We start from the raw sequence: 24,340 nt of genomic DNA on the forward strand, positions 1-24,340 counted from the left end.
GGACAGGCCCACCGTTGTTTCAGGAAATTCTTTACTTCTTGGTTCTCCGAGTGGCAGTGGAGGTCCTGGCAGGGGTTTTGTTAGCACCACTGGAAGTCTTAGTGGGGATTTTGACAGAAGGTGTTCTGGAGGCCTTGCCAGAGGTGCAGACAGAAGGTGTTCTGGAGGCCTTGCCAGAGGTGCAGACAGAAGGTGTTCTGGAGGCCTTGCCAGAGGTGCAGACAGAAGGTGTTCTGGAGGCCTTGCCAGAGGTGCAGACAGATGGTGTTCTGGAGGCCTTGCCAGAGGTGCAGACAGATGGTGTTCTGGAGGCCTTGCCAGAGGTGCAGACAGATGGTGTTCTGGAGGCCTTGGTAGAGATTTTGAGAGAAGGTGTTCTGGAAGTCCTGGAAGGGGTTCTGCGAGTACCATAACAAATGTGGTATCAGTTGATATTCTGGGGACCTTCTAAATGCCATCTGGCTGGCATCATTCTTTGTAAAAACATGTCTCTGCACTGAAGGGAAAGCATCAACCTCTTCACAGCTGCTTTTTCAACCTGGTTCCACTGAGCTACAGTAACCCCCCTGCCTGTCACATGACTATGATACATCGAGGTAACCCCCTGCCTGTCACATGACAATGATACATCGAGGTAACCCCCTGCCTGTCACATGACTATGATACATCGAGGTAACCCCCCTGCCTGTCATATGACAATGATACATCGAGGTAACCCACCTGCCTGTCACATGACTATGATACATCGAGGTAACCCCCCGCCTGTCACATGACTATGATATAACAGGGTAACCCCCTGCCTGTCACATGACAATGATACATCGAGGTAACCCCCCTGCCTGTCACATGACAATGATACATCGAGGTAACCCCCCTGCCTGTCACATGACTATGATACATCGAGGTAAGCCCCCTGCCTGTCACTTGACAATGATACATCGAGGTAAACCCCCTGCCTGTCACATGACAATGATACATCGAGGTAACCCCCTGCCTGTCACATGACTATGATACATCGAGGTAACCCCCCGCCTGTCACATGACAATGATACATCGAGGTAACCCCCTGCCTGTCACATGACAATGATACATCGAGGTAAACCCCCTGCCTGTCACATGACAATGATACATCGAGGTAAACCCCCGCCTGTCACATGACTATGATACATCGAGGTAACCCCCTGCCTGTCACATGACAATGATACATCGAGGTAACCCACCGCCTGTCACATGACAATGATACATCGAGGTAACCCACCTGCCTGTCACATGACTATGATACATCGAGGTAACCCCCCGCCTGTCACATGACAATGATACATCGAGGTAACCCCCCGCCTGTCACATGACTATGATACATCGAGGTAACCCCCCTGCCTGTCACATGACTATGATATAACAGGGTAACCCCCCGCCTGTCACATGACAATGATACATCGAGGTAACCCCCTGCCTGTCACATGACTATGATACATCGAGGTAACCCCCCTGCCTGTCACATGACTATGATACATCGAGGTAACCCCCCGCCTGTCACATGACTATGATACATCGAGGTAACCCCCCTGCCTGTCACATGACTATGATACATCGAGGTAACCCCCCGCCTGTCACATGACTATGATATAACAGGGTAACCCCCTGCCTGTCACATGACAATGATACATCGAGGTAACCCCCCTGCCTGTCACATGACAATGATACATCGAGGTAACCCCCCGCCTGTCACATGACTATGATACATCGAGGTAACCCCCCGCCTGTCACATGACTATGATACATCGAGGTAACCCCCTGCCTGTCACATGACTATGATACATCGAGGTAACCCCCTGCCTGTCACATGACTATGATACATCGAGGTAACCCCCTGCCTGTCACATGACAATGATACATCGAGGTAACCCCCCTGCCTGTCACATGACTATGATACATCGAGGTAACCCCCTGCCTGTCACATGACTATGATACATCGAGGTAACCCCCTGCCTGTCACATGACTATGATACATCGAGGTAACCCCCCTGCCTGTCACATGACTATGATACATCGAGGTAACCCCCTGCCTGTCACATGACAATGATACATCGAGGTAACCCCCCTGCCTGTCACATGACAATGATACATCGAGGTAACCCCCCTGCCTGTCACATGACTATGATACATCGAGGTAACCCCCTGCCTGTCACATGACAATGACATAACAAGGTAATCCCCTGCTTGTCACATGACAATGACATAACAAGGTAATCCCCTGCTTGTCACATGACAATGGTATACCAGGGTAACCCCCCCCCCACCTGTCACATGACAATGACATAACAGGGTAATCCCCTGCTTGTCACATGACAATGGTATACCAAGGTAAATCCCCCCCATCGCCTGTCACATGACAATGGTATACCAGGGTAACCCCCACCGCCTGTCACATGACAATGGTATACCAGGGTAACCCCCCCCCGCCTGTCACATGGCAATGGTATACCAGGGTAAACCCCCCCCCCCCACCTGTCACATGACAATGACATAACAGGGTAATCCCCTGCTTGTCACATGACAATGGTATACCAGGGTAACCCCCCCGCCTGTCACATGGCAATGACATAGGGGACGTGGTCTGCACCGATGACTTCTAATACAGTCATAGTCTGCCAGACGCTATTCACTGCAATCGAAAGAGTAGGGAGCCCCGAGCCCCTACTGCTCCATACACCAGAAATGAAAGCCTTTTCTGTCATCTAGCCTAACACTTCGTATTGTCCAAAGGAGATAGAGATCCCTACTACAGAGGAGATAGAGATCCCTCCCGCAGAGGAGATAGAGATCCCTACTACAGAGGAGATAGAGATCCCTCCTACAGAGGAGATAGAGATCCCTCCCGCAGAGGAGATAGAGATCCCTACTACAGAGGAGATAGCGATCCCTACTGCAGAGGAGATAGAGATCCCTACTACAGAGGAGATAGAGATCCCTCCCGCAGAGGAGATAGAGATCCCTACTACAGAGGAGATAGAGATCCCTACTACAGAGGAGATAGAGATCCCTCCCGCAGAGGAGATAGAGATCCCTACTACAGAGGAGATAGAGATCCCTCCTACAGAGGAGATAGAGATCCCTCCTACAGAGGAGATAGAGATCCCTACTACAGAGGAGATAGCGATCCCTACTACAGAGGAGATAGCGATCCCTACTACAGAGGAGATAGCGATCCCTACTACAGAGGAGATAGCGATCCCTCCTACTACAGCTGTGAGATTCACGCTCTCTATATGACTTGGTGACCACTGTTACAGAGACAGAAGGTCATCCAACTGTTTTGTGTCATCAGAAGAGGAACAGAAGGAAGATCCTCCAATGGGACACCTGTCTAGCAGGGGATGTCCTCCACCTCCAATGAGCCCTCCCCTTACTTCCTGCTGTGTATCTGGGACAGGAAGTAGATGGAAATCTCCCTAACGGGGTCCCCACCCTTCCTGTACTGTCTCCAAAACTGGAAACGATAATAATTCTGCACCATTTTAGGATTTCTCTGTCGCGGGTGACAGACAATGGTATCCAGCAACCATGGGAACACGCCATACAATGGTATCCAGCAACCATGGGAACACGCCATACAATGGTATCCAGCAACCATGGGAACACGCCATACAATGGTATCCAGCAACCATGGGAACACGCCATACAATGGTATCCAGCAACCATGGGAACACGCCATACAATGGTATCCAGCAACCATGGGAACACGCCATACAATGGTATCCACCAACCATGGGAACACGCCATACAATGGTATCCAGCAACCATGGGAACACGCCATACAATGGTATCCAGCAACCATGGGAACACGCCATACAATGGTATCCAGCAACCATGGGAACACGCCATACAATGGTATCCACCAACCATGGGAACACGCCATACAATGGTATCCAGCAACCATGGGAACACGCCGTACAATGGTATCCAGCAACCATGGGAACACGCCATACAATGGTATCCAGCAACCATGGGAACACGCCGTACAATGCAATCCAGCAACCATGGGAACACGCCATACAATGGTATCCAGCAACCATGGGAACACGCCATACAATGGTATCCACCAACCATGGGAACACGCCATACAATGGTATCCAGCAACCATGGGAACACGCCGTACAATGGTATCCAGCAACCATGGGAACACGCCATACAATGGTATCCAGCAACCATGGGAACACGCCGTACAATGCAATCCAGCAACCATGGGAACACGCCATACAATGGTATCCACCAACCATGGGAACACGCCATACAATGGTATCCAGCAACCATGGGAACACGCCGTACAATGGTATCCAACAACCATGGGAACACGCCGTACAATGGTATCCAACAACCATGGGAACACGTCGTACAATGGTATCCAACAACCATGTGAACACGCCGTACAATGGTATCCAGCAACCATGGGAACACGCCGTACAATGGTATCCACCAACAATGGGAACACGCCATACAATGGTATCCACCAACCATGGGAACACGCCGTACAATGGTATCCACCAACCATGGGAACACGCCGTACAATGGTATCCAGCAACCATGGGAACACGCCGTACAATGGTATCCAGCAACCATGGGAACACGCCATACAATGGTATCCAGCAACCATGGGAACACGCCGTACAATGCAATCCAGCAACCATGGGAACACGCCATACAATGGTATCCACCAACCATGGGAACACGCCATACAATGGTATCCAGCAACCATGGGAACACGCCGTACAATGGTATCCAACAACCATGGGAACACGCCGTACAATGGTATCCAACAACCATGGGAACACGTCGTACAATGGTATCCAACAACCATGTGAACACGCCGTACAATGGTATCCAGCAACCATGGGAACACGCCGTACAATGGTATCCACCAACAATGGGAACACGCCATACAATGGTATCCACCAACCATGGGAACACGCCATACAATGGTATCCACCAACCATGGGAACACGCCGTACAATGGTATCCACCAACCATGGGAACACGCCGTACAATGGTATCCAACAACCATGGGAACACGTCGTACAATGGTATCCAACAACCATGTGAACACGCCGTACAATGGTATCCACCAACCATGGGAACACGCCATACAATGGTATCCAGCAACCATGGGAACACATTATATGGTGACGAACATTGACACTTGAGAACACATGGCCACGATGGACTATTGGATGTTCATGTTCCCTAAAATGCTGTGTCATGGCTGTAGATGCAGAATTCAGACTTTATTGTACAAGATTTGCATGGTACTGCGTGGCGCTGTCATTTGTTGCGGAGACATGCAACGTTTGTAATGAATATCGTAGTTTCTAATATCTGCACGGTACTGCGTGGCGATATAATTTGCTGCGGAGATATGTGGCGCTGTCATTTGTTGTGGAGATATGTGGCGCTGTCATTTGTTGCGGAGACATGCAATGTTTGTATTGATTATCATAGTTTCGAATATCTGCACGGTACTACGTGGCGCTGTCATTTGTGGCGGAGACATGCAGCATTTGTAATGATTATTGTAGTTTTGAATATCTGTATGGTACTGCGTGGCGCTGTCATTTGTTGCGGAGATATGTGGCGCTGTCATTTGTTGCGGAGACATTCAGCATTTGTAATGATTATCATAGTTTCTAATATCTGCACGGTACTGCGTGGCGCTGTCATTTGTTGCGGAGACATGCAACATTTGTAATGATCATCGTAGTTTCGAATATCTGCACGGTACTGCGTGGTGCTGTCATTTGTTGTGGAGATATGTGGCGCTGTCGTTTGTTGTGGAGATATGTGGCGCTGTCATTTGTTGCGGAGACATGCAACGTTTGTATTGATTATCATAGTTTCGAATATCTGCACGGTACTGCATGGCGCTGTCATTTGTGGCGGAGACATGCAACATTTGTAATGATTATCATAGTTTCTAATATCTGCACGGTACTGTGTGGCGCTGTCATTTGTTGCAGAGACATGTAGCATTTGTAATGATTACCGTAGTTTCGAATATCTGCACGGTACTGCGTGGCGCTGTCATTTGTTGCGGAGATATGTGGCGCTGTCATTTGTTGCGGAGACATGCAGCATTTGTAATGATTATCGTAGTTTTGAATATCTGTATGGTATTGCGTGGCGCTGTCATTTGTTGCGGAGATATGTGGCGCTGTCATTTGTTGCGGAGACATGCAGCATTTGTAATGATTATCATAGTTTCGAATATCTGCACGGTACTGCGTGGCGCTGTCATTTGTTGCGGAGATATGTGGCGCTGTCATTTGTTGCGGAGATATGTGGCGCTGTCATTTGTTGCGGAGATATGTGGCGCTGTCGTTTGTTGTGGAGATATGTGGCGCTGTCGTTTGTTGCGGAGACATGCAACGTTTGTATTGATTATCATAGTTTCGAATATCTGCACGGTACTGCATGGCGCTGTCATTTGTGGCGGAGACATGCAACATTTGTAATGATTACCGTAGTTTCGAATATCTGCACGGTACTGCGTGGCGCTGTCATTTGTTGCGGAGACATGCAGCATTTGTAATGATTATCGTAGTTTTGAATATCTGTATGGTATTGCGTGGCGCTGTCATTTGTTGCGGAGATATGTGGCGCTGTCATTTGTTGCGGAGACATGCAGCATTTGTAATGATTACCATAGTTTTGAATATCTGCACGGTACTGCGTGGCGCTGTCATTTGTTGCGGAGATATGTGGCGCTGTCATTTGTTGCGGAGATATGTGGCGCTGTCATTTGTTGCGGAGATATGTGGCGCTGTCATTTGTTGCGGAGATATGTGGCGCTGTCATTTGTTGCGGAGATATGTGGCGCTGTCGTTTGTTGCGGAGATATGTGGCGCTGTCATTTGTTGCGGAGATATGTGGCGCTGTCATTTGTTGCGGAGACATGCAGCATTTGTAATGATTATCGTAGTTTCGAATATCTGCACGGTACTGATTCTGATTCACTACCACCCACCTGCAATGATTGCTACCCCATACTATTATTCCCAAGCAATGATTCCAGGATCCCCCCCACCCCGGCTACAGCTGGTAGGACTGGCACAGAGACAGCGTGGTTTTACTGGAGAACATCCAAAAGGCGGGGAAGACGGGATGCGTAAAGCGGGCATTAAATTTGTAGATCTGGCTACACTTTTTCCCGATGCAGTAGAAGGCCACATAGCCATCATCAAAGTTCAGCAGCACCCCATATTTGCTGGTGTTGGGGGTGGTGAGATCGGTCTGCTTGTCATCATGCCAGGCCTGGAGCTTGCCGTTGCACCACTCAATGCACCAGGACACTTTATTCCGGCCCAGGCGGCTCTCGGTTCCGACACGTGCGATGCTCTGGTAGGCCACGCCGAAGCCGCTGAAGTTCCCTCCCTCCTTCTCCACCTCCCAGTAGTGAATGCCTCCAAAGAAGCTCTGCTGACACAGCACCTGAGAGCAGCTGACAAACCTGGAGGGGTCATCCGGGTAGCCTAGGGGGACGTCGCTGACCACCATCTTGGTGAAATTTTCCTGCAGGATGATCTTCTTGTGCGTGGAGCGGGCATCGGCAAACAATCTCTCAGCATCTGAGGAGGAAACGGACCAAGGGATAGAAGTCATGGATGAGGGAAGATCTGGCCACACAAGGGATAACGGGGGGCAGGGTGGAACTTACATCTCAGGAGCTGGTCTCTGGAGTCCGGCGGAGGGGTGGCAGCAGCGGCAGGGCGCGGACCTCTGCGTGGCTTGGCTGAAACATAAAAGGGGTCTTGTTAGGATATTCATTGTGTGTAACTGCTAGGAAATACTGTCACATGTCTCATACCCTCAAAGCCCGGACCTCATTGCTCCAGACCCGCTGCAGCCTACATCATCAGTCTTATACAAAGCTTCCTGCAGAACAATGAGCAGGAACAAGCATGCAGCCAGTGAAGTCACAACTTCGAATACTTGTTCTTGGTCAGAGAATACTGAAGTCATGACAGCCTGGCGAATGTCACATGCAGGAGGAGGGATGAGCAATGGCTGCCAGTGATGGTCTCCTAGAACCTATCCACAGATGACGGGTCCTGGCTGGATGTTCTGGATGAAAGCGGGATGAAACCCAAACCCAGAAATCTCACATAGTCCATCTGACCCATCAGTAGATGTGGCGGCTGCATTCAGGGGTTTTTTTAGACTTTCTTCCTTCTGTTGTCACCTGGTGATCTGGCCAGTAACACATCTCCTGTATTAGAGCGCCCCCACTCTGGAGGAAGGAGCACAGGGGGCACCTTTGGACAGCAGCATTGTCAGTCTGGGGGGGAGGGGAGTGTTAGATGGACTAGCAGATTTAGATACACTAACACAGTGAAGCCAAGCTCCATCTCACTCTTTATAATCCATTACTGTAACAATGTTGTTCCTTTAGGGAAAAAGGATTTACATCAATAAATAAAAACTGATCATCGGAAGCACCCCTGCCAGTGTGAGATGGTGATACATCTGCAGGACAGCTTGTATCGAAAAACAACAGACTTACTGGTAGGATCACCAGGTGAAAATAAAGGAAAGAAAACCTAAAAAAAAAACGAATGCAGCCATCACATCTAATGATTGGTGAGCTGCAATATATAAAAAAAAAAAGTTTGATTTTGGGTTCAACCACTTGTGACCCGCGCTATAGCCGAATGATAGCTAGTACTGGGGGGGCATCTATTGACATCTTCCCAGAACCCCACCCCCCTCTGCGCCTCACAGCGCACTCTCAGACACAGCTGATCACAGATTGTGGTAAAGGGCCAATCACAGTGGGCCTGTACCATGTGATCAGCTGCGTCCAATCACAGCTGATCACATTGTAAACAGACTTCCAGTATTTTCCTCACGTGCTGTCACAGTATGGGGAAAGGAGAGCCAATAACCAGCAATTCTGACGGGATATTTACACTGATATGTGCAGTCTGTCAGTGCCCATCAGTGTCATCTATCAGTGCCACCTCATTAGTGTCCATCAGTGCTGCCTCATTGGTGCCACCTCATTAGTGTCCATCAGTGAAGCCTCATCGGTGCCCATCAGTGCCGCCTCATTGGTGCCCATCAGTGCCGTCTCATCGGTGCCCATCAGTGCCGCCGCATTGGTGCCCATCAGTGCCGCCTCATCGGTGCCCATCAGTGCCGCCTCATTGGTGCCCATCAGTGCCGCCTCATCGGTGCCCACCAGTGCCACCTCACTGATGCCCATCAGTGCCTCCTCATCGGTGCCCATCAGTGCCGCCTCATCGGTGCCCATCAGTGCCACCTCATCGGTGCCCATCAGTGCCACCTCATCGGTGCCCATCAGTGCCGCCTCATCGGTGCCCATCAGTGCCACCTCATCGGTGCCCATCAGTGCCACCTCATCAGTGCCCATCAATGCCGCCTCATCCGTGCCCATCAGTGCCGCCTCATCAGTGCAGCCTGATCACCGCACATTGTTGAAGAAGAAAAATGACTTATTTGCAAAATTTTATAACAGAAACTAGGAATAATGTAAATTTTTCAGAATTTTTCTTTTGTTTATCTAATAAACCCCCCAGTGAGGATCAAACCCCACCAAAGGAACGCTCTATCTGTGTGAAAAAAATGATAGAAATGTCCCTTGAGTCCAGCGTTGCATGACCGCGCAATTGTCATTCAAAGTGTGACAGCGCTGAAAGCTGGCCTGCGTGGGAAGGGGGTGACAGTCTCTGGTAGGGAGGGGTTAATACTGCTTCAAGCAATGGTCCGTACTCCTTGGGATTCACACACAGGAGACAGGCGACTCTCGGGGGTGAAAAGCAGACGATTATGATATGGAACGCCAGCACCACCCCCCTTCCCCCTCCAGGTAAGTACGTACGGTCAGGAGGATGGAAGCCCGCAGCGGAGCCCGGAGGGGTATTTGCACCAGGCGCTTGTTTATCTGGAAAACAGAGACAACAGGTTGAGGTTCAGGTAAGGGGTCTCTTCTAGAGCCTGCACAGGTTTGGGTGGGGCCCTCTCTGTGTTGGATTTATAATCAGTCACTTCACACTGGGGGTCATCCTCAGGCAGGCTCTAATGTGTCCCCCTCAGCTTTCCTTCCTCAGGGACTCCTGGATGGGAAAAGGCTGACACCAGAGTGTGTCAGCGGGGTGGGGGTGGGGGGGGGTGCGGTATATATATCTGTATTCTAGGCCTGGCAGTACTCGGGTCGTTGGTTCCAATCCCAACCACGGCGCCACCTGCGTGGAGTGTACATGTTCTCCCTGTGCGGGTTTCCTCCGGGTACTCCGGTTTCCTCCCACCCTACAAAGACATGCTGGTAGGTGAATTGTCTCCTGTCTACATTGGCCCTAGTATGTATGGATGTGAATTAGGGACCATATATTAACCTCAAGGGGCGTACAATCTGAGGTCCCCAACTCACATTCATACATACACATACTAGGGTCAATGTAGACAGGAGACAATTCACCTACCAGCATGTCTTTGTAGGGTGGGAGGAAACCGGAGTACCCGGAGGAAACCCACGCAGGCACAGGGAGAACATGTACACTCCAGGTGGGTGGTTCCATAGTTAGGATTCAAATCAACCACCCGAGTATTAAAGGGTCACTCCGCCCAGGACTAACACATGCTGTAGAAAGTTGATCCCTGAGAGTTTCATATATAATTGGGTTTATGGGGATCTCTGTATTTGATTTCCTGGGTCTGCCACCAGTACAAGGGATCCCACCATCCCTGCTGGATAATTATTTGGTAGCAAGTGTGGACACCCCAAGGAAGAGAGGGGTAGACCTGGGAAATATGACACAGAGATCTTACCACTGGAACCCCAGTAGGTGTGTCACGCACTCCTGACCCCAGTACTCTGTACATTACACACTCCTGACCCCTGTACTCTGTACATTACACACTCCTGACCCCTGTACTCTGTACATAACATACTCCTGACCCCTGTACTCTGTACATTACACACTCCTGACCCCTGTACTCTGTACATTACACACTCCTGACCCCTGTACTCTGTACATTACACACTCCTGACCCCTGCACTCTGTGCGTTACACACTCCTGACCCCTGCACTCTGTACATTGCACACTCCTGACCCCTGTACTCTGTGCATTACACACTCCTGACCCCTGCACTCTGTACATTACACACTCCTGACCCCTGTACTCTGCACATTACACACTCCTGACCCCTGTACTCTGCACATTACACACTCCTGACCCCTGCACTCTGTACATTACACACTCCTGACCCCTGCACTCTGTACATTACACACTCCTGACCCCTGTACTCTGTGCATTACACACTCCTGACCCCTGCACTCTGTGCATTACACACTCCTGACCCCTGCACTCTGTGCATTACACACTCCTGACCCCTGCACTCTGAGCATTGCACACTCCTGACCCCTGCACTCTGAGCATTGCACACTCCTGACCCCTGTACTCTGTACATTGCACACTCCTGAACCCTGTACTCTGCACATTACACACTCCTGACCCCTGTACTCTGTACATTACACACTCCTAACCCCTGTACTCTGTACATTACACACTCCTGACCCCTGCACTCTGTACATTACACACTCCTGGCCCCTGCACTCTGAGATATGCACCCTGACCCCTGCACCCTACTATTGACACTTACTCTTCTTGTGTGGCTTCTCATGGCTGTCCTCGTTGGGTTTTTGGGGGAAATGAGGCTTCCAATTATTGAATTCCACTGTATGGAGAGAAAGGCAGAGGAGAGGTTATAAAGTGGTGTCAGTGCAGATATATTACTGGCAGCAGTGTAAAGGTACCCCCCCCCGCAACCACAGGAGTCTGGTGACCAGGATGACATTATGTGCCTTCTGAGAAGCTTTGATGTGGGGGGGGGGGGGGGGAAGGGGGCAGATGCATCAGTACAGGAGGCGGGATCATTGTGGATGAAATGACGAATACAAATCACAGATGAGCATGTGTACACAGAGACCCCCTCCTAGGGGAGTGCAGAATACACTGTGGCCCCTCCTGGATCCCACCATCATAGTGCAGCGTCCCTACCTGGCTCCAGTTTGGGCCCCGGCTCTGGCGTCCTGGATGGTCTCCGGTCTGGTGCTTCCTCTGTATGGAAGGGAAAGGCAGCGGTCAGGCGGTGTCAGGGTGACGTCAGAGATGGCAGGACTACAAGTCCCAGCCCAGGCAGAGGAGGCTACAACCAGCTGGGGATGAGACCCACTAGCAGCAGAGACTGTCTCCTGGTAGATGTGCCGGAGAAGAGGAGCTCAGGCATGGAGGACCCCTCAAGTCCCAGCTCAGCTCTGTAACGGGGGAGGGGATCGGCCTCTAGCCAACTGTCACCTTCCAGGTGGGAATGCTCCAGGTCCGGATGCCAGGACCAACTGCCTTTCCTTTCCTTCTATAGGACACTTATGAAGCTGCCGGCTCCTGTCTCTGCTCACCGACTCACCCACAACCAGCACAGAGCTGAGGAGGTCTTTCAGAGTGCCTCCCATGTCCCTGTGCTACAGGTCTGTCAGGCAGCTGCATAAAAGTCATACAGAAGAAACACAATGCAGACGGTCACAGTATCGGGCCCCGAGGCACTCACCAGCACCACAGCAGGGTCCAGTGAGTACAATTCAAGGAAGGGGGAGGGGGTTTTGTCATAGGGGTGTCATCATGGAAGGAGGGGGAGTTTTTTTTTTAGAAGACACTCTATGTACTCCATGAATTACTTACCCATGACCTCTGTATTCCATTCATTACTTAATCCCTACATCTACACACTCCTGACCCCGGCACTCTGTACATTACACACTCCTGACCCCTGCACTCTGTGCATGACACTCCTGACCCCTGCACTCTGCGCATTACACACTCCTGACCCCTTCACTCTGTGCATTACACACCCCTGACCCCTGCACTCTGTACATTACACACTCCTGACCCTGTACCTTACACACTCCTGACCCTGTACATTACACACTCCTGACCCCTGTACATTACACACTCCTGACCCCTGTACTCTGTACATTACACACTCCTGACCCTGTACATTACACACTCCTGACCCCTGTACTCTGCACATTACACATTCCTGACCCCTGCACTCTGCGCATTACACACTCCTGACCCCTGCACTCTGTGCATTACACACTCCTGACCCCTGCACTCTGTGCATTACACACTCCTGACCCCTGCACTCTGTGCATTACACACTCCTGACCCCTGCACTCTGCGCATTACACACTCCTGACCCCTGCACTCTGTTCATTACACACTCCTGACCCCTGCACTCTGTTCATTACACACTCCTGACCCCTTCACTCTGTGCATTACACACCCCTGACCCCTGCACTCTGTACATTACACACTCCTGACCCTGTACCTTACACACTCCTGACCCTGTACCTTACACACTCCTGACCCTGTACATTACACACTCCTGACCCTGTACATTACACACTCCTGACCCCTGTACTCTGCACATTACACACTCCTGACTCCCTGCACTCTGTGCATTACACACTCCTGACCCCTGCACTCTGTGCATTACACACTTCTGACCCCTGTACATTACACACTCCTGACCCCTGTACTCTGTACATTACACACTCCTGACCCTGTACATTACACACTCCTGACCCCTGCACTCTGTGCATTACACACTCCTGACCCTTGTACTCTGTGCATTACACACTCCTGACCCCTGCTCTCTGTGCATTACACACTCCTGACCCCTGCACTCTGTACATTACACACTCCTGACCCCTGCACTCTGTGCATTACACACTCCTGACCCCTGTACTCTGTACATTACACACTCCTGACCCCTGCACTCTGTGCATTACACACTCCTGACCCCTGTACTCTGTACATTACACACTCCTGACCCCTGCACTCTGTGCATTACACACTCCTGACCCCTGCACTCTGTACATTACACACTCCTGACTCCTGCACTCTGTGCATTACACACTCCTGACCCCTGCACTCTGTGCATTACACACTCCTGACCCCTGCACTCTGTGCATTACACACTCCTGACCCCTGCACTCTGTACATTACACACTCCTGACCCCTGCACCCTACAACTGACACTTACTCTTCTTGTGTGGCTTCTCATGGCTGTCCTCGTTGGGTTTTTGGGGGAAAGGCTTCCAATTATTGAATTCCACTGTATGGAGAGAAAGGCAGAGGAGAGGTGCATATTACTGGCAGCAGTGTAAAGGTACCCCCCCCCACCAACCACAGGAGTCTGGTGACCAGGATGACATTATGTGCCTTCTGAGAAGCTTTGATTTTTGGGGGGGGGGGGAGGGGGGGTGGAAGGGGGCAGATGCATCATTACAGGAGGAGGGATCATTGTGGATGAAATGACGATTAGAAATAACAGATGAGGATATGTTCACAGTACATGTGCATTACACACTCCTCCCCCCAGCACTCTGTGCATTACACACTCCTCCCCCCAGCACTCTGGGCATTGCACGCTCCTCCCCCCAGCACTCTGGGCATTGCACGCTCCTCCCCCCAGCACCCTGGGCATTGCACGCTCCTCCCCCCAGCACCCTGGGCATTGCACGCTCCTCCCCCCAGCACCCTGGGCATTGCACGCTCCTCCCCCCAGCACCCTGGGCATTGCACGCTCCTCCCCCCAGCACCCTGGGCATTGCACGCTCCTCACCCCCGCACCCTGGGCATTACACACTCCTCACCCCCGCACTCTGGGCATTACACACTCCTCACCCCCGCACTCTGGGCATTACACACTCCTCACCCCCGCACTCTGGGCATTACACACTCCTCACCCCCGCACTCTGGGCATTACACACTCCTCACCCCCGCACTCTGGGCATTACACACTCCTCACCCCCGCACTCTGGGCATTACACACTCCTCACCCCCGCACTCTGGGCATTACACACTCCTCACCCCCGCACTCTGGGCATTACACACTCCTCACCCCCGCGCACTCTGGGCATTACACACTCCTCACCCCCGCACTCTGGGCATTACACACTCCTCACCCCCGCACTCTGGGCATTACACACTCCTCACCCCCGCACTCTGGGCATTACACACTCCTCACCCCCGCACTCTGGGCATTACACACTCCTCACCCCCGCACTCTGGGCATTACACACTCCTCACCCCCGCACTCTGGGCATTACACACTCCTCACCTCCGCACTCTGGGCATTACACACTCCTCACCCCCGCACTCTGGGCATTACACACTCCTCACCCCCGCACTCTGGGCATTACACACTCCTCACCCCCGCACTCTGGGCATTACACACTCCTCACCCCAGCACTCTGGGCATTACACACTCCTCACCCCAGCGCTCTGGGCATTACACACTCCTCACCCCAGCGCTCTGGGCATTACACACTCCTCAACCCAGCACTCTGGGCATTACACACTCCTCCCCCCAGCACTCTGGGCATTACACACTCCTCACCCCAGCACTCTGGGCATTACACACTCCTCACCCCAGCACTCTGTGCATTACACACTCCTCACCCCAGCACTCTGGGCATTACACACTCCTCACCCCAGCACTGTGCATTACACACTCCTCACCCCAGCACTGTGCATTACACACTCCTCACCCCCGCACTGTGCATTACACACTCCTCACCCCAGCACTGTGCATTACACACTCCTCACCCCTGCACTCTGGGCATTACACACTCCTCACCCCTGCACTCTGGGCATTACACACTCCTCACCCTCGCACTCTTAACCATACTCCTGTAAGTCCCCCCCTCCCCCCACACTTTTTCTGTCTTTGTGAGGGCCTTAGGGGGTAAGGTTAGATACCCCTTTCCCAATCACAGCAGCAACCCTGGGCAGGGAGACGCCATTGTTAGAGTTCCCTGTAGATCTGACACTTACTCTTCTTGTACGGCTTCTCATAGCCATCCTCTGACTTTTGGGGGAAAGGCTTCCACTTATTGAACTCCACTATATGGAGAGAAAGGCAAGGAGAGGTTAGAAAGCGGTGCCGTTGCTGAGATATTACTGACAGCAGTGTAAGGGTACCCCCCCCCCCCCAACCACAGGAGGCTGGTGACCAGGATGACATTATGTGCCTTCTGTGAAGCTCTGAGATCTTCTCTGGTGTGTAGAGATGGGAAACAAAGTTGTGAAGAAAACTAACAGCCCCTTTAATGGGGATGGGGGGGTAGATATACTCTCACTGGCCTCTTTATTAGCTCCGCCTGTTCAATGGCTCGGTAACACAAGTTGCTGATCAGCCAATCACATGGCAGCAACTCAATGCATTTAGGCATCTAGACGTGGTGAAGACGACTTGCTGAAGTTCAAACCGAAGAAGAAAAAGGATTTAAGTGACTATGAACGTGGCGTGGTTGTTGGTTTTGTCTCAGTATTTCAAAAACTGCTGATCTGCTGGGATTTTCCCTCACAACCATCTCTAGGGTTACAGAGAATGGTCCGAAAAAGAGAAAATATCCAGTGAGTGGCAGTTGTGTGGAGGAAAATGCCTTGTTGGTGTCAGAGGTCAGAGGAGAATAGGCAGACTGGTACCAGATGATAGAAAGGTAACAGGAACTCCAATAACCCCTCGTTACACCCAAGATATGCAGAATACCATCTCTGAACGCGCAGCACATCCAGCCTTGGAGCAGATGGGCTACAGCAGCAGAAGACCACACCGGGGCCATTCCTGTCAGCTGAGACCACACCGGGTGCCACTCCTGTCAGCTAAGAACAGGAAACGGAGGCTACAATTCACACAGGATCACCAACATTGGACAATAGAAGATTAGAAGAACGTTGCCGGGTCTGATGAGTCTGGAGTTCAACTGTGACATTCAGATAGTAGGGTCAAAATTTGGTGTAAACAACATGAAAGCATGGATCCATCCTGCCTTGTACCAATGGTTCAGGCTGGTGGTGGTGTCATGGTGTGGTGGATCCATCCTGCCTTGTATCCATGGTTCAGGCTGGTGGTGGCGGTGGTGGTGTCATGGTGTGGTGGATCCATCCTGCCTTGTATCCATGGTTCAGGCTGGTGGTGGCGGTGGTGGTGTCATGGTGTGGTGGATCCATCCTGCCTTGTACCAATGGTTCAGGCTGGTGGTGGTGTCATGGTGTGGTGGATCCATCCTGCCTTGTATCCATGGTTCAGGCTGGTGGTGGCGGTGGTGGTGTCATGGTGTGGTGGATCCATCCTGCCTTGTATCCATGGTTCAGGCTGGTGGTGGCGGTGGTGGTGTCATGGTGTGGGGAGATTTTCTTGGCACTAGCTAGGTGGACCTAATACAGTGGCCAGTGAGTGTATAATTACAGGAGGCGGGATCATTGTGGATGAAATGATGATTATAAATCACAGGTGAGGATTTGTACACAGAGACCCCCTCCTAGGTGAGTGCAGAATACACTGTGGCCCCTCCTGGATCCCACCATCATAGCGCAGCGTCCCTACCTGGCTCCAGTTTGGGCCCCGGCTCTGGCGTCCTGGATGGTCTCCGGTCTGGTGCTTCCTCTGTATAGAAGGGAAAGGCAGCGGTCAGGCGGTGTCAGGGTGACGTCAGTGAGCGGTGCTATAGGGTGGTCTGTACCTCAGGCATCCTGACCTCCCAGGAGTACTACGACTGTACAACCCTGCGTCAGAGATGGCAGGACTACAAGTCCCAGCCCAGGTAGAGGAGGCTACAACCAGCTGGGGATGAGACTGTTACTTCTAAACATCCTGAGTCTCCTGGTAGACGTGTCCTGACATAGAGGAACAGTAAAGTACAGTCCCTACCACATCAATCCTTCAGGAATGCAGTCTATGGTCACCCCATGTGATGGTCTCCATACACTCTACATGCAGATGAGTCCCATCAAGGAGGATACAGGACCCTTTGCCTGGAGCTCCATGTATGAGGGAAGTGTAGACCCCTGCAGGGAGAGCAGTATACAGATTAGGAGCTCAGGCACAATTCAGCCTCAACCCTAATACAGCGGCCATGTTTTCATCTCATTGGTACCCAAGGTCCTGTAGTCCCGGCAGCGCCCCCTAGAGGGGACACTCAGCAGAGCCTTACCTGGGTGGGCGATCTTGGATTTGACGGTCTCTTTGAGGGAGACGGCGTTCTTGTATATTTGATGCAGCAGCTTCTCATCGAAGACGATCCTTGGCTTGTACGGCTCTTTGGATGTTGTGTCTCTCAGTTTGGTGGCTCTCTGCAAAGAAAGCAAAGATAACAAACACACATAATCCAGATTACTGAAGGGTCACTCCACCCAAAACGGTCACCTATAAACGTGTGGGGGGTGGACTGGTGAATCCCTCACCGCCAAGAGGGAACAGAGCTTCTGGGGGGAGACAGACCGAGAGGGAACAGAGCTTCTGGGGGGAGACAGACCGAGAGGGAACAGAGCTTCTGGGGGGAGACAGACCGAGAGGGAACAGAGCTTCTGGGGGGAGACAGACCGAGAGGGAACAGAGCTTCTGGGGGGAGACAGACCAAGAGGGAACAGAGCTTCTGGGGGGAGACAGACCGAGAGGGAACAGAGCTTCTGGGGGGAGACAGACCGAGAGGGAACAGAGCTTCTGGGGGGAGACAGACCGAGAGGGAACAGAGCTTCTGAGGGAGACAGACCAAGAGGGAAATGAGCTTCTGGGGGGATAAAGACCAAGAGGGAACAGAGCTTCTGAGGGAGACAGACCAAGAGAGAACAGAGCTTCTGTGGGGAGACAGACCGAGAGGGAACAGAGCTTCTGGGGGGAGACAGACCGAGAGGGAACAGAGCTTCTGGGGGGAGACAGACCGAGAGGGAACAGAGCTTCTGGGGGGAGACAGACCGAGAAGGAACAGAGCTTCTGGGGGGAGACAGACCGAGAGGGAACAGAGCTTCTGGGGGGAGACAGACCGAGAGGGAACAGAGCTTCTGGGGGGAGACAGACCGAGAGGGAACAGAGCTTCTGGGGGGAGACAGACCGAGAAGGAACAGAGCTTCTGGGGGGAGACAGACCGAGAGGGAACAGAGCTTCTGGGGGGAGACAGACCAAGAGGGAACAGAGCTTCTGGGGGGAGACAGACCAAGAGGGAACAGAGCTTCTGGGGGGAGACAGACCAAGATGGAACAGAGCTTCTGGGGGAGACAGACCAAGAGGGAACAGAGCTTCTGGGGAGAGACTAACCGAGAGGGAACAGAGCTTCTGGGGGGAGACAGACCGAGAGAGAACAGAGCTTCTGGGGGGAGACAGACCGAGAGGGAACAGAGCTTCTGGGGGGAGACAGACCAAGAGGGAACAGAGCTTCTGGGGGGAGACAGACCAAGAGGGAACAGAGCTTCTGGGGGGAGACAGACCGAGAGGGAACAGAGCTTCTGGGGGGAGACAGACCAAGAGGGAACAGAGCTTCTGGGGGGAGACAGACCAAGATGGAACAGAGCTTCTGGGGGAGACAGACCAAGAGGGAACAGAGCTTCTGGGGAGAGACTAACCGAGAGGGAACAGAGCTTCTGGGGGGAGACAGACCGAGAGAGAACAGAGCTTCTGGGGGGAGACAGACCGAGAGGGAACAGAGCTTCTGGGGGGAGACAGACCAAGAGGGAACAGAGCTTCTGGGGGGAGACAGACCAAGAGGGAACAGAGCTTCTGGGGGGAGACAGACCGAGAGGGAACAGAGCTTCTGGGGGGAGACAGACCGAGAGGGAACAGAGCTTCTGGGGGGAGACAGACCGAGAGGGAACAGAGCTTCTGGGGGGAGACAGACCAAGAGGGAACAGAGCTTCTGGGGGGAGACAGACCAAGAGGTAACAGAGCTTCTGGGGGGAGACAGACCAAGAGGGAACAGAGCTTCTGAAGGAGACAGACCAAGAGGGAACAGAGCTTCTGGGGGGAGACAGACCAAGAGGGAACAGAGTTTCTGGGGGGAGACAGACCAAGAGGGAACAGAGCTTCTGGGGGGAGACAGACCAAGAGGGAACAGAGCTTCTGGGGGGAGACAGACCGAGAGAGAACAGAGCTTCTGGGGGGAGACAGACCAAGAGGGAACAGAGCTTCTGGGGGGAGACAGACCAAGAGGGAACAGAGCTTCTGGGGGGAGACAGACCAAGAGGGAACAGAGCTTCTGGGGGGAGACAGACCAAGAGGGAACAGAGCTTCTGGGGGGAGACAGACCAAGAGGGAACAGAGCTTCTGGGGGGAGACAGACCAAGAGGGAACAGAGCTTCTGGGGGGAGACAGACCAAGAGGGAACAGAGCTTCTGGGGGGAGACAGACCAAGAGGGAACAGAGCTTCTGGGGGGAGACAGGCCAAGAGGGAACAGAGCTTCTGGGGGGAGACAGACCAAGAGGGAACAGAGCTTCTGGGGGGAGACAGACCAAGAGGGAACAGAGCTTCTGAGGGAGACAGACCAAGAGTGAACAGAGCTTCTGAGGGAGACAGACCAAGAGGGAACAGAGCTTCTGGGGGGAGACAGACCAAGAGGGAACAGAGCTTCTGGGGGGAGACAGACCAAGAGGGAACAGAGCTTCTGGGGGGAGACAGACCAAGAGGGAACAGAGCTTCTGGGGGGAGACAGACCAAGAGGGAACAGAGCTTCTGGGGGGAGACAGACCAAGAGGGAACAGAGCTTCTGGGGGGAGACAGGCCAAGAGGGAACAGAGCTTCTGGGGGGAGACAGACCAAGAGGGAACAGAGCTTCTGGGGGGAGACAGACCAAGAGGGAACAGAGCTTCTGGGGGGAGACAGACCAAGAGGGAACAGAGCTTCTGGGGGGAGACAGACCAAGAGGGAACAGAGCTTCTGAGGGAGACAGACCAAGAGTGAACAGAGCTTCTGAGGGAGACAGACCAAGAGGGAACAGAGCTTCTGAGGGAGACAGACCAAGAGGGAACAGAGCTTCTGGGGGGAGACAGACCAAGAGGGAACAGAGCTTCTGGGGGGAGACAGACCAAGAGGGAACAGAGCTTCTGGGGGGAGACAGACCAAGAGGGAACAGAGCTTCTGGGGGGAGACAGACCAAGAGGGAACAGAGCTTCTGGGGGGAGACAGACCAAGAGGGAACAGAGCTTCTGGGGGGAGACAGACCAAGAGGGAACAGAGCTTCTGGGGGGAGACAGACCAAGAGGGAACAGAGCTTCTGGGCAGAGACAGACCAAGAGGGAACAGAGCTTCTGAGGGAGACAGACCAAGAGTGAACAGAGCTTCTGAGGGAGACAGACCAAGAGGGAACAGAGATTCTGAGGGAGACAGACCAAGAGGGAACAGAGCTTCTGGGGGGAGACAGACCAAGAGGAAACAGAGCTTCTGGAGGGAGACAGACCAAGAGGGAACAGAGCTTCTGGGGGGAGACAGACCAAGAGGGAACAGAGCTTCTGGGGGGAGACAGACCGAGAGGGAACAGAGCTTCTGGGGGGGGGAGACAGACCAAGAGGGAACAGAGCATCTGGGGGGAGACAGACCGAGAGGAACAGAGCTTCTGGGGGGGAGACAGACCAAGAGGGAACAGAGCTTCTGGGGGGAGAAAGACCAAGAGGGAACAGAGCTTCTGGGGGGAGACAGACCAAGAGGGAACAGAGCTTCTGAGGGAGACAGACCAAGAGGGAACAGAGCTTCTGGGGGGAGACAGACCAAGAGGGAACAGAGCTTCTGGGGAGAGACAGACCAAGAGGGAACAAAGCTTCTGGGGGGAGACAGACCAAGAGGGAACAGAGCTTCTGGGGGGAGACAGACCGGGAGGGAACAGAGCTTTTGGGGGGAGACAGACCAAGAGGGAACAGAGCTTCTGGGGGGAGACAGAAATAAAATGGAACTCACTGGAGGACTGACATAGAGAGAACAGGACTCCTGGGGGGACAGGTATACATGGAACAGGACTCCTGGGGGGACAGGTATACATGAACAGGACTCCTGGGGGGACAGGTATACATGGAACAGGACTCCTGGGGGGACAGACATACAGGGAACAGGACTCCTGGAGGGACAGACATACGGGGAACAGGACTCCTGAGGGGACAGACATACAGGGAACAGGACTCCTGAGGGGACAGACATACAGGGAACAGAACTCCTGGAGGGACAGACATACAGGGAACAGGACTCCTGGAGGGACAGACATACAGGGAACAGGACTCCTGGAGGGACAGACATACAGGCAACAGGACTCCTGGAGGGACAGACATACAGGCAACAGGACTCCTGTATTGCATTGTACTTGGGAGTAAACCTGCACGTCCTTCATTGGTCAGACTTGTGTTGACATGCCCTCTGCACAGCTCTTCACTGGGAAGATTAGTGTACTGCTGTTCCTCTGCCTCCTTCTCACGTGCCCCCCTCAGTCTCCACCCCAAGCATTCTAAGCCCCTTATGCAGCTGTCAGAGGTCAGGTGATCACTTATAAAATATTTTTTTAATAGTCTAAGTTTTATATATACACATTTTGCCTTGTATGTCTGTTTCATACTGAATGGGTTGTTCAGGGTTCACAGGGGTCTCCAAACGTTCTAAGCAAAGGGCCAGTTTGCTGTCCTTCAGGCTTTAGGGGGGCCAGACTGTGGCCAGTGGGAGTAGAAAATGATGGTGTCAGTAGGGGAAATGGTGCTCCATTATTGGTGTAATAGCACCTCAAGGGCCAGATAAGGACAAGCAAAGGGCCACATCTGGCCCCAGGCCACAGCTTGGAGACCGCTGCTTTAAGAGAACAAATTCTTACCTTTAGGAACTGAAGGTCGTCTTGCTCCTGCAGAAGAGATTGGACTTTGCTCCTCATAAACTCAAACTCCTTCTTCTTCTTGCTCAGGACATTATGGGTAAAGTTAAACTTGTTTTTCAGTTTCTTCTCCTCCTCCTCCACCTTATCCATGGCCTTTGCCCGCTCTTCTTCAATCAGGGCCTTTATTTCCTCAAACTCGGCCTCCAACAACTCCTTCTTCTTCTTGGCATTTTCCTGTATGTGAAACAGTGGAAGTGAAGGCTAACTACAAGAGTTCTAAAAATGCTCCCTCCCCCTCCACCTATCCATGCTGCATAGACTAGAAAAGAGATTTCTGCAAATACATTTTTTTAATCTGCTCTGCTGTGGTCATGTGATTGAGAAGCTCCGGCTCCCGTGTCAGGATCTGCTCTGCTGTGGTCATGTGATTGAGAAGTTCTGGTTCCCCTGTATCAGGATCTGCTCTATTGTGGTCATGTGATTGAGAAGCTCCGGCTCCCGTGTCAGGATCTGCTCTGCTGTGGTCATGTGATTGAGAAGTTCTGGTTCCCCTGTATCAGGATCTGCTCTATTGTGGTCATGTGATTGAGAAGCTCCGGCTCCCGTGTCAGGATCTGCTCTATTGTGGTCATGTGATTGAGAAGCTCCAGTTCCCCTGTATCAGGATCTGCTCTATTGTGGTCATGTGATTGAGAAGCTCCAGTTCCCCTGTATCAGGATCTGCTCTGCTGTGGTCATGTGATTGAGAAGCTCCGGCTCCCGTGTCAGGATCTGCTCTATTGTGGTCATGTGACTGAGAAGCTCCGGCTCCCGTGTCAGGATCTGCTCTATTGTGGTCATGTGATTGAGAAGTTCCAGCTACCCTGTATCAGGATCTGCTCTATTGTGGTCATGTGATTGAGAAGTTCCAGCTCCCCTGTATCAGGATCTGCTCCGTTTTAGTCATGTGATTAAGAAGCTCTGGCTACCCTGGGTCAGTGAGCGCTCGACAATGGCTCTAAACTCCCAGAGCCATGACTTCATCCACAAACTGCCATTGCCTATTCATTGTCAGCACTCCCCCTCCACCCAAAAAATGGAGGTCAAATGCCCCCATCAATGAGCTCAGAAGCATTTCAAAGACAAGAAATACTTGGCTTCCTCAAGTGCACCTGTCACACTGACAGGAGGGTACAGGGTTATAATATATATGTGTGAAAGGTCCAGGGACTGTGGTCTCATGCTTGGGACAGCTGTAGGCCAAGAGAAGAGACAAGTGCTAGAGAAGTATGTCTGGTGGGAACAATGACCTGAAGACTGGGGCTATGAGATCCATCATTGTTATCCATCAGATGGCTGGACCCAAAGTTAAGTAGAAGGTTCTAAGTGCTCTTCACATCTTCCAAAAGTCAACTCACCGTCACTTTGCGCTGCTCATAATTGACGTCTTCGGTAGTGTTGTTGGCTTTTTCTATCTTCTGGTTCAAAGATCGCAGCAAGTCTGTGTAAAAAAGCTGAAAAAGAACAACATTCAGTGACAGCAGATATCCTACAAAACGGACATTTTACTGCTGGCCTGACACCATATGTGACATACATCAATGTTCCAAACGCTCCACCTACTGTGCTCCTCCAGGGTGTGGGCCTGGCTCCATATGTGACATAC

The 24,340-nt window shown here is 52.1% G+C and overlaps 1 protein-coding gene across 1 annotated transcript; it reads right to left on the reverse strand.

Moving 5' to 3' along the window:
- Positions 1 to 258: 258 nt before the first annotated feature.
- Positions 259 to 24,223, reverse strand: LOC149428597 (E3 ubiquitin/ISG15 ligase TRIM25-like; the record flags this gene model as incomplete). The annotated part of the gene is made up of 11 exons (XM_089667219.1): positions 259 to 7,619; positions 7,709 to 7,783; positions 9,893 to 9,955; positions 11,675 to 11,749; positions 12,073 to 12,132; positions 14,117 to 14,188; positions 15,913 to 15,981; positions 17,468 to 17,527; positions 18,075 to 18,213; positions 22,696 to 22,929; positions 24,093 to 24,223. Coding segments are annotated over 11 exons (1,514 nt in total), but the record flags the coding sequence as incomplete, so codon positions are not given.
- Positions 24,224 to 24,340: the final 117 nt, after the last annotated feature.

Source organism: Staurois parvus, unplaced genomic scaffold, assembly GCF_062004578.1.
Source record: "Staurois parvus isolate SC_StPar_1 unplaced genomic scaffold, SC_StPar_1.0 ptg003106l, whole genome shotgun sequence".
In the NCBI taxonomy this organism is placed as follows: domain Eukaryota; kingdom Metazoa; phylum Chordata; class Amphibia; order Anura; family Ranidae; genus Staurois; species Staurois parvus.